The sequence below is a fragment of the Leptosomus discolor genome, chromosome 4 (assembly GCF_034619465.1).
Source record: "Leptosomus discolor isolate bLepDis1 chromosome 4, bLepDis1.hap2, whole genome shotgun sequence".
Taxonomy (NCBI): domain Eukaryota; kingdom Metazoa; phylum Chordata; class Aves; order Leptosomiformes; family Leptosomidae; genus Leptosomus; species Leptosomus discolor.
Genome location: NC_141394.1, coordinates 83,074,611 through 83,088,638, shown reverse-complemented (window position 1 = coordinate 83,088,638; position 14,028 = coordinate 83,074,611). Strand labels below are relative to the sequence as shown.

Genomic DNA, 14,028 nt, shown 5'->3' with positions numbered 1-14,028 from the left:
TCCTCCCCCCTCCCCATCTCGCCTCAAACGCTGAAGCCGGCCTTGGAGTGAGCAAGACCCTACCGGAGCCCTGCCCGGGGCAGGGGGTCACGCTCTTCTTTCCCAAAGACAAGGCTGGCGAGCTCATATTGCTGAGACTAAAGCGTGCCCCGTATTTCAAAAAGAGTATTTTCAGATATTTTCTGTTTTCCCGTGTCAGCCCTGTCCCCATGGCACGCTGTCCCCTGGGCACGACGTCGGCGGGGCTGCTGCCGCGGCGGTGGTTTGAGTAAAATCCGTGGAGCTTTGGCCCCAGGACTTTCCCCTCCCGCTGCGGGGAAGGATGCGGTCTGTATTCGTGGGGTATCGATGTTTTAGGTGTTCGTGGTGCGGGTTTTGCCCCCCTGGCAGCGCCTGTGCCCCGCGTGGAGCCCAGCCGGGCGGCGGCGATGCCCCAGCTGCTCCCGGGAGGGTCTCGCCGAGGGAAGGGGCCGAGCTCGGCGGGGTCTGTGGGGCGCTGGGGGGGGGTCCGTGGGGCGCTTGTGGGGTCCGTGGGGCGCTCAGCGCATCGCGGTGGGGCCGTGGGTGCTCCCGGTGAGCTCGGAGAGGGACGGACGGGGGACAAAGGGGCTCTTGCCCAAGCCCAAGAGGGACGGGGGGAGCGGGGCAGCACCCCAGTGGGTGCGGGGTGGGGGGTCCTGGCCTGGCTGGGGGGGAGGGACCCCACTGAGGCGCTTGCTGGGAAAGCCAGGGGTAAAAATAACCTCCCCGAAATAGCCGGGGGCCGTGGCCGTCCCCAGCTGTCACAGCACGGCCGTGCCAAAAGGAGAGGTGATCCCCCCCCTGGGGAAACTGAGGCAGGGCAAGGAGCGTTGGGACTGGCCCCACCGCACCGCTCGGCACTGGGATGGACTGGTCCCGCTGGGACCCCCGCGCTGGGGGTTTGTGGCCACCCACCTCTCTGCTTTGGGCCGTGCCCGGGGGTGCCGCAGGCTTCACCCCCAGCCCCCCCCCCCCCCCGGTTCTCCCACCCATGGGGTGATGTTGCCCCCCTCCCCCCCCCCCCCCCCCCCTAGGCCTGGCCCTGGCGTCACGGTGAGGGGCTGCGGCTTCACCCAGGGCTGGGGCTGCCCCCACCACGGGCCAAACCGCGTTTGGGGGGGGGGGGGGGGGGTCCTGGGGGGCGGGGAGGGGGGTGTGTGGGGGGGGTGTGTCTCAGCGCTGCAGCAGCCCCCACCCGCGGGGAGGCAGCAAAGAGCAGCGCGTGGCTGGGGGGGCGCCCGCCCCTTTTTTGGGGTCCCGGGGGGGGGGGGGGTGTGGGGGGGCCACTCCCCAGCTTTTGCTGCAGGGGGGGTTGTGCCACCCCCCCAGCCCCCTCCCCCCCCCCCCCCCCCCCGCCCTCATCCTCCTGGGGCTTCGCAACCGCCCCCCGGGGGGGGGGGGTGGGGGGGTGTCTCTGCGCATCCAGCCCCGGGGCGGCGGCCAGCGGCGATCGTTCCCCTTTAAGAGAGGCGGGTACCGGGGGGGGGGGGGGGGGGGCGGCGGGTAGCGGGGGGGTGCAGAGGGGCGGCGGGAGGCGGCGGGGCCGGGCCGGGGCGATGCTCCGCGTCTTCGTCCTCCGCGCGGAAAATGTCCGCACGACCGACGCGGACATCAGCGACGCGTATTGCTCCGCCGGCTTCGGAGGTGCGGGGGGGCGGGGGGGTGTTTCACCGGGGGAGGGGGGGGGGGTGTTGCACCCGGGGAGGGTGGGAATTTGCCCCCCCCCGGGGGGTTTGCACCGGGAAAAGGGGAAGGGATTTTGCCCCCTGGGGTGGGTGGGGGGTTGCAACCGGAGATGGGGAGGGGGGGGTTTGCACCCCGGGGGGGTTGTTGCACCTGGGCAGGGGGGGATTTTGCCCCCCCGGGGGGATTGCACAGGGAGGGGGTGTGGAATTTTGCCCTTCGGAGCGGGTGGGGGTTGCACCCGGAGATGGGGGGGGGGGGGGGGTGTGTCTGCACCCAGGGGGGGGTTTGCACTCGGGGGGGGGGGGGGGTGTGTTGCACCCCGGGGGGGGTCTCACAGGGATCTGTCTCGGCGGCAGGGAGGGTGCTGAAAGCTTTGGGGGGGGGGGGAGTCTGACACCTCCCACCCCCCGCCCATCCATCCCCCGGGGTGTCCCCCCCCCAGCGTGCATTGCCCACGCAGCCCCCCCCCTCCCCCCGGGGGTACCGTCCCCGTCCCCCCTCCCCTCTTTACCGCCCCCCCCCCCCCCCCCCCCCAGGGAGTGGATGCCTGGGGACCCCCCCTGTCCGTCTGTGTCCCCCCCCGGAGGGGTCCCTCCTTATTTGGGGGGGTACAAGGCCACAGCTGTGGCGGGGGGGTGGCCGGGGGGGACATAGCTGAGCGGTGACAGCAGCAGCGGCAGCCGGGGCTATTTCTGGCCTCTGCTCCGCCCCTGGGGGGGGGACACGGCCGTCGCGGGGGGGTCCCGGCACCAGGGGCCGGAATGCCACCTCCCTTCCCTGTGCCCCCCCCCGAGGACCCACGTCCCACGGGTGCAGTGTTGGGGACCTGCTGGACACCCACAATCCCCCCCCCCCCCCCCCGCCCCGCTGCCTGCCCCCCAACAGCCCCGGGGCTGGGCGGGGGGGGGCGGGGCTGTACTGGGCCCCCCGTGTGTCCCCAGTCCCCTGTGTGACCCTCCCGACCCCCCTCCAGTGCCAGCCTGGGTGCCAAATCCTACCCCCCCCCCCCCCCCCCCAGGAGAAATGACGCAGCGTGTGACGTGTCGTGGCTTGTTGGCCACGCTCCGGGCATCCTTGGGCTGAAAAAGCAGCTTTTTGGGGTTCGTTGGGCGGGATGCGATGAGCAGGAGGAAAGGGGCCTCGTGTCGGGTCTGGCTCTGCGGCTGGGGGGGGCGGGACCGTGGCACCGGGGTCCCTGTCCCGCTGTCACCGGGCATGGCTGTGGCCGTGGAGCCCCTCAGCTGGGCCTGAGCAGCTTCTTCCCTCCCGGTCGCCCTCATCCTCGCCGGGGCTGTGACAAGGGGATGGCCCCCACCTCTGCTCTGGGGGGACAGGGAAGGTGGTGGCAGCAGGAATGTCGCCCCCCCCCCAGCCACTGGTGACACTTGGGCCCAGGGGTGCGGGGGGCTCGGAGCGGGCGCTGGCCGCCCCAGGGGCAGGTTTGTGGTGAGAGCCCAGTTCTGGTGCTGTGGGGGGCTCGGAGCCCCCCGCCCCGGCAGCGGGACACCCCCTCCTCCCCGTGCTGACCTGTCCCCAGTGCTGTGGCCTCCCCAGTGCTGCCTGGGAGCACCCTGGGGTGCTGGTGCGCCAGCGTCACCAGGCGTGTGGCATCTCCCGTGTCCCGCTGCTCCGGCATCCCCGGGTGTTTCACCCCTGGGCTCTGCTGCTCAGCACCCCCGAGGCTCACAGCACCCCTGGGGGCAGCTGCTCGCTCACCCCGAACTCGCAGCACCCCCAGGTCCCCGTGCTCTTGCACCCTTGGGGCTCGCAGCGTCCCCAGGTCTTGGTGATTTATTTACCATCCCGCAGCTCACAGCATCCCTGGAGCCCAGTGATCTATTTACCATCCTCGGGGTTTGCAGCATCCCTGGATTCTGGTCATTTATTTATCATTCTTGGGGTTCGCAGCATCCCCCGGTCTCAGCTCTTGAGCATCCTCCGTGCCTGCAGCATCCCTGGTGCCTGCAGCATCCCCGAATCCCGGTGATTTACTTACCATCCTCGGGGTTCGCAGCATCCCCCCAGTCCCAGTGATTTATTTACCATCCTCGGTGCCTGCAGCATCCCTGGATCCTGGTCATTTATTTACCATCCTCAGGATTCACCGCAACCCCCCGTCCCGGTGATTTATTTACCATTCTTGGGCCTCGCAGCATCCCCCGGTCCTGGTGCTTGAGCATCCTCTGTGCCTGCAGCATTCCTGGATCCCGGGGATTTATTTACCACCCTTGGGGTTCGCAGCATCCCCCGGTCCCGGTGCTTGAGCATCCCTGCTGCCTGCAGCATCCCCGAATCCCGGGGATTTATTTACCACCCTTGGGGTTCGCAGCATCCCCTGGTCCCGGTGCTTGAGCATCCCTGCTGCCTGCAGCATCCCCGAATCCCGGGGATTTATTTACCACCCTTGGGGTTCGCAGCATCCCCTGGTCCCGGTGCTTGAGCATCCCTGCTGCCTGCAGCATCCCCGAATCCCGGGGATTTATTTACCACCCTTGGGGTTCGCAGCATCCCCCAGTCCCGGTGATTTATTTACCATCTCCGGGGACTTGCAGCATCTTTGCATCCCGGGGATTTATTTACCATCCTGCTGCTTGCAGCATCCCCGGATCCCGGTGCTCGGGCATCCTCGGAGCCTGCCGCATCCCCGGGTGTCGTTAATCTACTCGCCAGCCCCGGGGTTCGCAGCATCCCCGCATCCCGGGGATTTAATTGACCACCCCCGGGGCTCGCAGCATCCCTGGATCTTCGGTAGCCCCCGTGGCTCGCAGCATCCCGGGTCTTGCAACCTCCGGAGCGACCGCGCCGAGGAGCTCTTTGTCACCGCCCGGGCACCTCCTCCATCCTCCGGGGAGGGCCGGGACGCTGGAGGCGGTGATGGGGAAGGCCAGATCCTGCCCTTGGGGCCGAGCCCAGTTTGGCCTCACTGGCCCCCGCTCCATCGCCCGGCCATGCTGCGTTGCTTGCTCCAACGAGCCAGCCACCTCCCCAACTTGGAGAAAGGCGACAAACAAAGCGACCCGGTGGCCAGCCTGACTTTCCGAGGTGAGGGGGGACCCCAAATCTGGGTTGGGGGCGGGGAGGATTAGGGCTCTCGTTTGTTTTTGAAGCCCACTCTAGCAAAGCCCGGCTTCTGCGGGGCGCCCGGCCAGGACGTACGTCCTGGCCGGGCGCCCCGCAGAAGCCGGGCTTTGCTAAGCTCCATCCTCATCCTAAATCCTTGCAAAATCCCCCCCCCCATCCCCGCTGCACCCCACTACCAAATACACCGTAGCCCCCCTCCATCCCCACCCTCCGATCCATCCCGGCGCCGACGCTCACGCGCGTGTCCGAGGCTCCCTGGGGTGGCCTGGGGGGTTTTAGCGCTCTGCCTCTGGGCTTTTTGGGGGACAGGGAGAAATCCCGTCGCCTCGAAGGGGGACACACGCGCTTGGGGGACACACGCGCACACTTGGGGGATGGCCATTTGGCACCCAGCATCGAAAAGCGGTGGGGTGAGGCGGTGGCGAAGAGCAAGACCCCGGCGCTGCCGCGGCGTGCCGCACCCTTGGGTGCTCTCGGGGGCTTTTGCGCTTCGCTCTCGTTAATTAAGGTCTTTTAATGACCGATAGGAGACGGATACAAACGACCCCTTATCGAGGGGGTTGTCCCACGGCCGTGGGAGGCTGGAGGTCCCGGGAAGGGAGCGCTGCCTTTGCACCTCGAAAGCGCTCGCTGGAGGTTGTCGCCCTTCTTGGGGTTTTTCTTTTTTTTTTTTTTTTTTGGCCGCCGTTTCCTGGCGGTGGAAAAATGTCCATTTTTAGAAAAAAAAAAAAAAAATAAGGAAAGGGATGAGTGGCTTCTGACCCAGCCTTTCCTGTGCTGCGTGGGGTGGGTTGTCGGGGGGGGGATGACACGATGCTGCTGCCAGCCCCTACCCACCCAGCTCCGGGATCCCTCGTGCCTTCACCCCGCGGTGGGTGCTGGGTGCTGCCGGCCCAGGGTGGGCTCCCTCCGCGGGGGGAAGTGGCTCTTGGTGGCCAAATCCCCACCCCGAGAGCGTGGGGGGGAATTCCAGGGCTCTGCGTCCCGTGAAGATGAGGCGGGAGCAGGAGGACGTGCCATGGGATCGAGGGCGTTTGGCATCTCTCGGGCTCGGTGACGCTGCCCAGAGGTGCCGTGTCGGGGCGAGGGCGGCTCTGCCTCCCGGCTGCTTCGGCCTGGGGCTGGGGAAAGACTCTTTCCAAGCTGAAACAGGAAAAAAGATTCATTTAGTGATGCTGAAATAAAAAAAAAAAACCAACCCACCAAACAAGAATATTTGGAGCGAGCGGCTTGGCTGCCCCCAGCCCCCCGTGCCGTGCCGCAGGCCGGGGTACCCACACACGCCCGCGGGGCGCCCGGCCGGTGTCCCCCGGGGTTTGAGTCACCGCTATTGTTCGGCTCTTCCTTTTCCTCTTCCCCCGGGCCCTCCCGTGACGCAGCCCCTCGGGGCCCGGCGAGCCTTCGGCCAGTTGCCGGTGTGTCCTGAGGGTCGCGGTTTTGGGGTGCGTCGGGGGCTCCTCCGGCAGGGCTGGACCCCCCCCCCCCGGCACCGGGGCTCCCGGGGACGTTGGCTTTGGGCTCCTTTTAGCTGCAGCCGTCCGTCTCCGCTCCCTGGGACGGCTGCAGTCCCAGAGCTGGGTGACAGCATCCCCATCCGCATCTATTGGGGGTGTCAGTGGGCCAACCCCCCCCATTCCGTGTCCAACCATCCGATCACTGGCTCTGGGTCCCGTCTGGGGCTGTACCGAGGTTCACGAGGAGGATGCCTGGCTCCTCCACGGCACCTTGAGCCCCAAAACCCACCCAGCAGCCTTTGGGAGCCTCCTTTCTGACCCGCTCGTGGGGAAACTGAGGCACGACACATCGAGGTGACTTGCCCGGGGTTTTCCAGCAAGGCTCGTGGCAGGGCTGGGGCTGGAAGCGGGCAACGGAATTTTGGGGTCTTTTCCCACGGTTCGGTGGGGAATCCAGTCTGACCCGTGTGTGTCGCTCCCTGCAGGCGTGAAGAAGAGGACTAAAGTCATCAAGAACAACGTGAACCCCGTATGGAACGAGGTGAGCCTGTCCCCGTCCCCGCGGGGGACAGCCCGGGCACGGAGGGTGCCCTGGGACCTGGGTGCAAGCCCAGCAAGACGCCCCAAGCCCAAAGGGCTTGTGGGGGGCCCAGAGATGCCCCGGGGTTGCCACCCTGTGGAGGGTTTGGGGCCGTACCCCATCAGGAGCAGCTTCGTATCCCAAATCCTGCAGCGGAGGAGCGGGACGGGCTCCGCAGGGCCCTTCGCTCCGGCCTCTTCCCCTTCCATCGAGATCTTATCGGGGCTGAGCACGCACGTTAAAAGGCGCTGTTTAAACACATTGCAGCTCGAGGGGAAAACAAGTGTGTTTTACTCATCAGCCTGGCCCAGGGGAGGATATTTTGTTCCAGCACCTTCTTCCTTCTAACCCTGACCTGTGCCTTCATGAGTCAAAATGAAAAGAAAAAGGGTTTTGGTGGGTGAGCGAGCACCGTCCTGGTGCAGCACCGCCGCGGGCCGGCTCCCATTGTTTTCTCCTCCACTTTTAATCCGTGACGAGGGATCCTTTGTCCGGGGCATGTTTTTCTGCTCTGGGTTTGACGGGAAATTCTGCTCGGGGCACGCGCGGCGCTGAGGTTTGTGCTGCCGGCGCTGTGATGGGGATGAGGGTCGGGGGAGGAGGGTCTGGCGTTTCGGTTCTCCACCTCCGAGACCCTCCGGTGGCGCCGGAGCCGATCGATGCCGGTGTGAGCATCGCAGCCCCGGCCGGGCGCTGACCCGGGCTCCTCTCTCCTCCCCCCTCCAGGGCTTCGAGTGGGACCTGAAGGGAGCTCCCCTGGACCCGGGTGCCGAGCTCACCGTCGTCGTGAAAGACCATGAGACCGTGGGGAGAAACAGGTGGGAGAAGCTCCGGGTGCCGGGTGCGACCCCCCCCCCGCCCCGCTCCCACCGCCGGCACGGCCCTTGCACGCGCGTGTGCCCGCCCGAGGCTTTGCACGAGGGGGCTGGGGTGGGCGGCGAGGGGATTCGGGCTCTCCCCGGGGTTCCGGGCGCTGCTCCCCGGTGCCGGCTGCCCTTGGCAGCGGAGGGCGGCTGGTGGGAGGCGAGAGCCGCATTTCTGGGCTGCTTTGGGGAGAAAACCCAGCGTTTGAGGGCTGGGAGCACACAAGGGACCCTTGTGCCCGTCGCCGCCCCCGGGAGCGGCGTCGGCGCCGCGAGGCTCCGGTGATGGGCGCTTGGCCCGGGAGGTGTGAGGCGGCGGCCAAGCTCCTTTTCCCGCACACCCTTCGCCGGCGGAGCTGGGAAGGGCGGCGCTTGCCGGACAAACGGCTTCCTTCCTCACGGCAGCTCCTGGTGCCCCTCGCTCCGGGGGCAGTGGCGGTTTCCCCGTGGGGTCGGGGTCTCCCTCCTCGCAGCGGTAGGAAGGAGGGCGAGAGCGGACGGCGGTGCCACCTCCAGCCCCGGGACACCCAGCTCGGCCACCCCCTGGCAACCCACGCCTGCACGTGGGGCGCCTTTGGGCGGGATCGCTGCTCGCCCAGGGGAAAAAAAACAGAGGAAGTAATTTATTTTTGGGCAGCCGAGGGTGGGAACCCGCCGCCGTGCTCCGGCTGGGACGGGGAGGGCGGCCCTGGCGTGAAGGATCCCGTCTCCAGAGCTGGAGCCGATGCTGGATTTGCTCTTGGGCTGGAGGCCAAGGGAGGTGGAAATGGGGTCTGGTCCAGCTCGGTGGCGTCGTGTGTCTCTATAAATAGAGGAGGAGGAGGGTGGGAGAAGGGTCCTGGCTCCCGGCGCCGGGGATTTCGTCTGTCTGTGTGGGAGCAGCCGCTTCGCTGCGACCCGTGGGGACGGTGACGCTCTCACGTGTGGTCCCCTCTCCATCACGAAGGTGACGGTGGATTTTCGCTTCTTCTCTCGGGAGAAAATACCAACCTGCCCGTCCGCTGCAGGGAGCCAATGGGGCAATTAGCAGGGACAGGCAATTAACTCCCTGGCTCGGCTGCTGTTGCTGTCTGAAATCGCAGAATCACAGCACTTTGGTGTGTGATTCGGAAGGGACCTCAAAGACCACCCAGTCCCACCCCCTGCCCTGGGCAGGGACACCTCCCACCAGAGCAGGTCGCTCCCAGCCCCATCCAGCCTGGCCTTGAGCCCTGCCAGGGAGGGGGCAGCCCCAGCTGCTCTGGGCAGCCTGGGCCAGGGCCTCACCGCCCTCCCAGGGAAGAATTTCTTCCCAAGATCTCATCTCAATCTCCCCTCTTGCAGTGTGAAACCGTCACCCCTCGTCCTGTCACCACCCCCTGATCCAGAGTCCCTCCCCACCTCTCCTGCAGCCCCTTTCAGCGCTGGAAGCCGCTCTAAGGTCTCCCTGGAGCCTTCTCCTCTCCAGGCTGAACACCCCCGACTCTCTCAGCCTGTCCTCACAGGGAGCTGCTCCAGCCCCTCAGCATCTTCGTGGCCTCCTCTGGCCCCGCTCGAGCAGCTCCGTGTCTGTCCTGTGCTGGTGCCCCCAGAGCTGGACGCAGCCCTGCAGGGGGGTCTCACCAGAGCGGAGCAGAGGGGCAGAATCCCCTCCCTCGCCCTGCTGCCCACGCTGCTCTGGGTGCAGCCCAGGATGCCGTTGGCCTTCGGGGCTGTGAGCGCCCCTTGCCGGGTCACGGTGAGCTCCTCATCCACCAACGCCCCCAAGTCCTTCTCCCCAGGGCTGCTCTCCATCCCCTCATCACCCAGCTTGTGTCTGTGCTGGGGATTGCCCCGACCCACGGGCAGGACCTTGCCCTTGGCCTTGCCGAACCTCAGGAGGTTCCCACAGGCCCGCTTCTCAACCTTGTCCAGGTCCCTTTGGACGACACCCCTTCCCTCGGGTGAATCACCTTCACCCCTCAGCTTCGTGTCACCTGCACAGATGCCGAGGGCACCCTCAGTCCCCCTGTCCGTGTCAACGATGATGATATTAAATAGTGTTGGTCCCAGCACGGACCCTTGAGGAACGCCACTCGTTTCTGGTTTCTGCTTGGCCGTCGAGCCGTTGACTGTAACTCTTTGGACATGACCACCCAGCCAAGTCCTTATCCACCTGACAGTCCATCCGTCCAACCCGTATGTCTCCAATTTAGAGTGATCAATGTCCTCCACGACTGCACCAAAGGCCTTAGGGAAGTCCAGCTAGATGACAGACCACCGCTCGTCCCTCGTCCGCTGATGCAGTCACTCCATCGTGGAAGGCCACCAGCTCAGCCAGGCCCACTTTGCCCCTGGTGGAGGCACGTTGGTTGTCTCTAGTCACCTCCCTGCCTTCCACGTGTTTCGACACATCTTCCAGGAGGGTCTGCTCCGTGACCTCACCGCGCCGATGGGGTTTGAGGGCTTTCCTGCCTCTGGGTGGCTGCGGAGAAGTTGGGCAGCAGCACTGGACCCCCTCCCCAGCCAGCCCTGCTCCGTGGGGCAACTGGTGCTGCTGGCCGGGGTGGGAGGTGGCATGGCGCAGGAAGGGTTAACCAGAAGCCGGGCACCAGGGAAGGGCTGAATAGGGGAAAACCAGTTTCATGGTGGTTTGAAATCCTCCCGGGTGACGGTGGCACACAACCAGCCTCGGCTGCCGGCTCTGGTCTCACCCGCCTCCAGCAAAACCCCCAACCCCTCGTGTCTCTGTTTTCTCCGTCAGCAAAGGAAAAATCCATCAGCGCTTCGGTTTATGGCTCCTGGCTCCCCGGCGTGACTTCTGGGTGCTTTTCCTTGATAAAAAGGGGACAAAGTCCCCAGAGATGCTCACCCCGGGTGCCTCCCCTGGGCTGGGACTGGGCTGCCCGTCGGGGACGCGGGGAGGTGGCCCCTGCCCCAGCCCTGCCCTCCGGGGCGGTCGCTGGGGCCCGGGTTTGCACCAGCCGCGGCTCCTTGGCCCCTTCCCCTGCTGACCCCCCCCCCCCCCCCTCCTTGCTCTTCACCCCCAGGTTTTTGGGAGAAGCCCGAGTGCCCCTGCGAGATGTCCTCTCCTCCCCCAGCCTGGCGGCCTCCTACAACCTCCCCTTGCTGGACACCAAGAAGCAGAGCACCGGGGTGAGTCGCTGCGTGGGGACCAGTGAGACCAGTTTGAGCAATGTTCCCTGCCAGTTGCAGCTCCCATTTGGACACCGGTATAAGAAACATCCCTATGAGTTGCAGCTCCCAGTTTGAGACCAGTTTGAGACACGTCTGTACATAGTTGCAGCTCCCAGTTTTGAGAGCAGTCTGAGCACTGTCCCTACCAGTTGCAGCTCCCAGTTGGACACCAGTGTGAGCAACATCCCTGCCAGATGGAGCTCCCAGTTTGAAACCAGTGTGAGCAACGTACCTGCCAGATGCAGCTCCCAATTTGAGACCAGTCTGAGCACTGTCCCTACCAGTTGCAGCTCCCAGTTGGAGACTAATTTAAGCAACTCCCCTACCAGTTGCAGCTCCCAGTTGGAGACCAGTCTGAGCAATGTCCCTACCAGTTGCAGCTCCCAGTTTGGGACCAGTTGTCCCATCCTGGGCTGTTTCCAACAAGCAAACCCGGTGGCCGGGGCAGGGGGGCAGCAGGAAGCCGCTCGGTCCGGGCTCACATGGGACCTCCTGGGCCGTGCGGGGGGAGTCACCTCCTCCCATCCCGGTGTCCCCCTCTCCTCCTCGCCTTGGAGCCTGGGGAGAGCTTTGCTGGGGACACCCCGGTGCTTTGCTGGGGACAACCCAGTAGCAGACGGGTCAAACCTCTTTGCAGGGCAGATGTTGGCAGGGGCTGTAGCCCGTGTGCCCCCTGGGACAGGGGTGCCCCTGCTGGGTGGCCGGCGGGCTCTGTGGGGAACACTGGGAGCACTGGGAGCACCTCTCACCCCCCATTAAACCTCCTTTTCCGCAGCTCCCCTCTCCCCCAGCCGCTCCCCGGCTCTGCCTCCGCATCTCCCTCTCTCCCACTCCCTCCCCAGCAGATGCAGAGCCTGGCCCCAGCCCAGCCCAGCCTGGGGCTGCCATCTAGTGGGATGGGGACCTGGTGGTCACCCCGCTGGGACCCCCGCATGCCCGTGGTGCCCCCACGTGGGTCCTGGGAGACCTCTCCCTGCCCTTTGCCGAGTTGCTCCTGATTTTTATGGCTGCATCCCCCACGCCTGGGCAGACGGGGTGGCCTCTGGGAAAGCGTTTCTGGCTGCCTGTATGATGATTATGTCCTTTTTTCCAGGCTTTCCTCATCCTGCAAGTGTCCTACATCCCCCCACCAGGAGCTGTCCCCCTGTTTCCCCCCTTCGGCCCCCCCTGAGCCAGCACCGGCTGCTGCTGAGCCCGACACGGCCGCCGGTAACCAGCAACCTTCACGTGTAGCGCCGGGGGGGACGTGTCCCCCGGTAGCATCGCGTTTTTCCCAGCCAGACCCCTCCCTCTGATCCCACAACGCCCGGTCCCACGTTGCCTGTATCCTCCATCTCCTTTCTCACCCCGCGCAGAGACGGCCAGAGAGGAGGAGACAGAGGATCAGGTGGCAACGGGGGATGAGGCAGAGCCCTCCTCCTCCTCGGGGCCGCCGGGGTCCGAGGCCCCCTCGCTGCCCCACAAGCCCCCCGTGCACCACGGCCAGGGGGTGAAGAGGAGGAGGAGCTCACCCAAAAAGCCTCTATCCAACAAGCCGCAGGACTTCCAGGTGAGACCAGGCTGGTGGGGACGAGCCGCTCTCCTTGCACCCACCTCCCCAAGGCCCCCCAGCCTCTCCCTAGGGGGGTCTGTGTGGTCACCTGAGAGGTGCCCATCCCGGGGTAGGACTGACCCTGGTGAACTCCTGTCCTGTCCTCCCTCCCATCCCAGATCAGGGTGAGGGTCGAGGCATCGAGGGCCGCAGCTCCCCGGGGTCAACATCAGGCCCGTGGTGAAGGTGACGGCCGCCGGGCAGACCAAGAGGACGAGGATCCGCAAAGGCAACAGCCCCTTCTTTGATGAGGTGAGGAGGGTGGGGGGAGGCTCTCTGCTCCGTGTGCTGCGTCGGGTGCTGGGGGCACCAGGAAAGGCTCTGGAGTGTTATGGGTTGGGGTCCCTAGTGACGAAACCCCAGTGCAGCGCAGAGGCTGGGGTGTGGCGACGGGGACTGCGATGGGGGAGAAGCTCAGACAGCGGCAGGGAGCCCTTTTGGCAGGTCCAGCATCCCCATCCTTCACGCAGGGCTCTTGGTCACCTTCCCGAGTGACTCAGGTGTCCAGGAGTCCCAGAGCACCGTAGCATCCTGGTGCGTGTCCTGGGCAGGGATGGGCAACGCAGCCGGGCGTGCTGCGGGGTAGGCTCGGACGGACGCAGGTGACTCGTCCCCAGCCCTGTCCCCGCAGGGGAACCTTCAAGCCTGCCTTTTGGGATGTCCCCAAAGCCTGCTTCAACCTGTCCCCTGTGCTTTATTTGGAGACCCCCAGGGAGAGATGCTCTGGATGTGCCTTTGCAAACCCGCCCTGGCAAGAGCAAACCGGAGGGTGTTGCTCATCGGGGCGCACCGAAGCCACCCAGCGCAGCCCCCTCGGGAGGCTGTTGCTGTTAACGTGGTGGGGGTCCCACCGAACAGGAGGGAAGAGGCTCCAGCCTGCAGAGTTGGGGGCACGGGAGGGGCTGGGAGGGGCGAACGTGCCCTGGGGGGGGAGGCTGGCACAGAACCTCCACCTCGCACCCTCACCCCTTTTCCCTGCAGACCTTCTTCTTCAACGTCTTCGAGTCGCCGGCCGAGCTGTTCGACGCGCCCATCTTCATCACGGTGAGCTTCAGCAGACTGGGGGGATGCTCGGGGCCGTCGCCCTGTCCCCCTCCCTGCAGCGCCCCGGAAACGTCCCCCCGTTTCCCACGAGGGCGTGCGGAACAGTCCTCCACCCTGGCAGGAATTGGGCTGGATTTACCCGCTTTTCCTTATTTTCATCTCACAGGTTGTGGACTCTCGGTCTTTCCGGACGGACTCGGTGATCGGGGAGTTTCGGGTAAGGCCGCCCTCTCTCCTCTCCCCCCCTGTTTTCCACCACGCTGACCCACGGCGTTGAACGCTGGCATCTCTTTTCCCTTTCCTTGCACAGATGGACGTCGAGACCGTTTACTCCGAGCCAAGTGAGCCCAGCGGGCGGTCGGGGTCCGGGCCAGGGTCACCTCCCGTGGCTGGTGGGGGGTTGCTTTGGGAAACCTTTGTTTTAGGGCCAAACATAGGGGAAACACCCACGTCATCACCGTGGTGATCCGTCATCACCACCCATTTCTCTTCCCTTGCCCCAGACGTACGTCCTTGAGCCTTTCAAGTCGTCGTGCCACCGGCTTGCTGGCA

The 14,028-nt window shown here is 65.8% G+C and overlaps 1 protein-coding gene across 1 annotated transcript in view; it reads left to right on the top strand.

Moving 5' to 3' along the window:
* Window positions 1-1,577: 1,577 nt before the first annotated feature.
* Window positions 1,578-14,028, top strand: part of DYSF (dysferlin) — a 101,461-nt gene continuing 89,010 nt past the window's right edge. Inside the window, 11 exon segments of the mRNA XM_086464921.1 lie at window positions 1,578-1,665; window positions 6,728-6,783; window positions 7,549-7,640; window positions 10,694-10,799; window positions 11,935-11,988; window positions 11,990-12,050; window positions 12,197-12,404; window positions 12,570-12,684; window positions 13,414-13,476; window positions 13,643-13,693; window positions 13,787-13,817. Coding sequence (XP_086321047.1) covers window positions 1,578-1,665; window positions 6,728-6,783; window positions 7,549-7,640; window positions 10,694-10,799; window positions 11,935-11,988; window positions 11,990-12,050; window positions 12,197-12,404; window positions 12,570-12,684; window positions 13,414-13,476; window positions 13,643-13,693; window positions 13,787-13,817 — 925 coding nt within the window.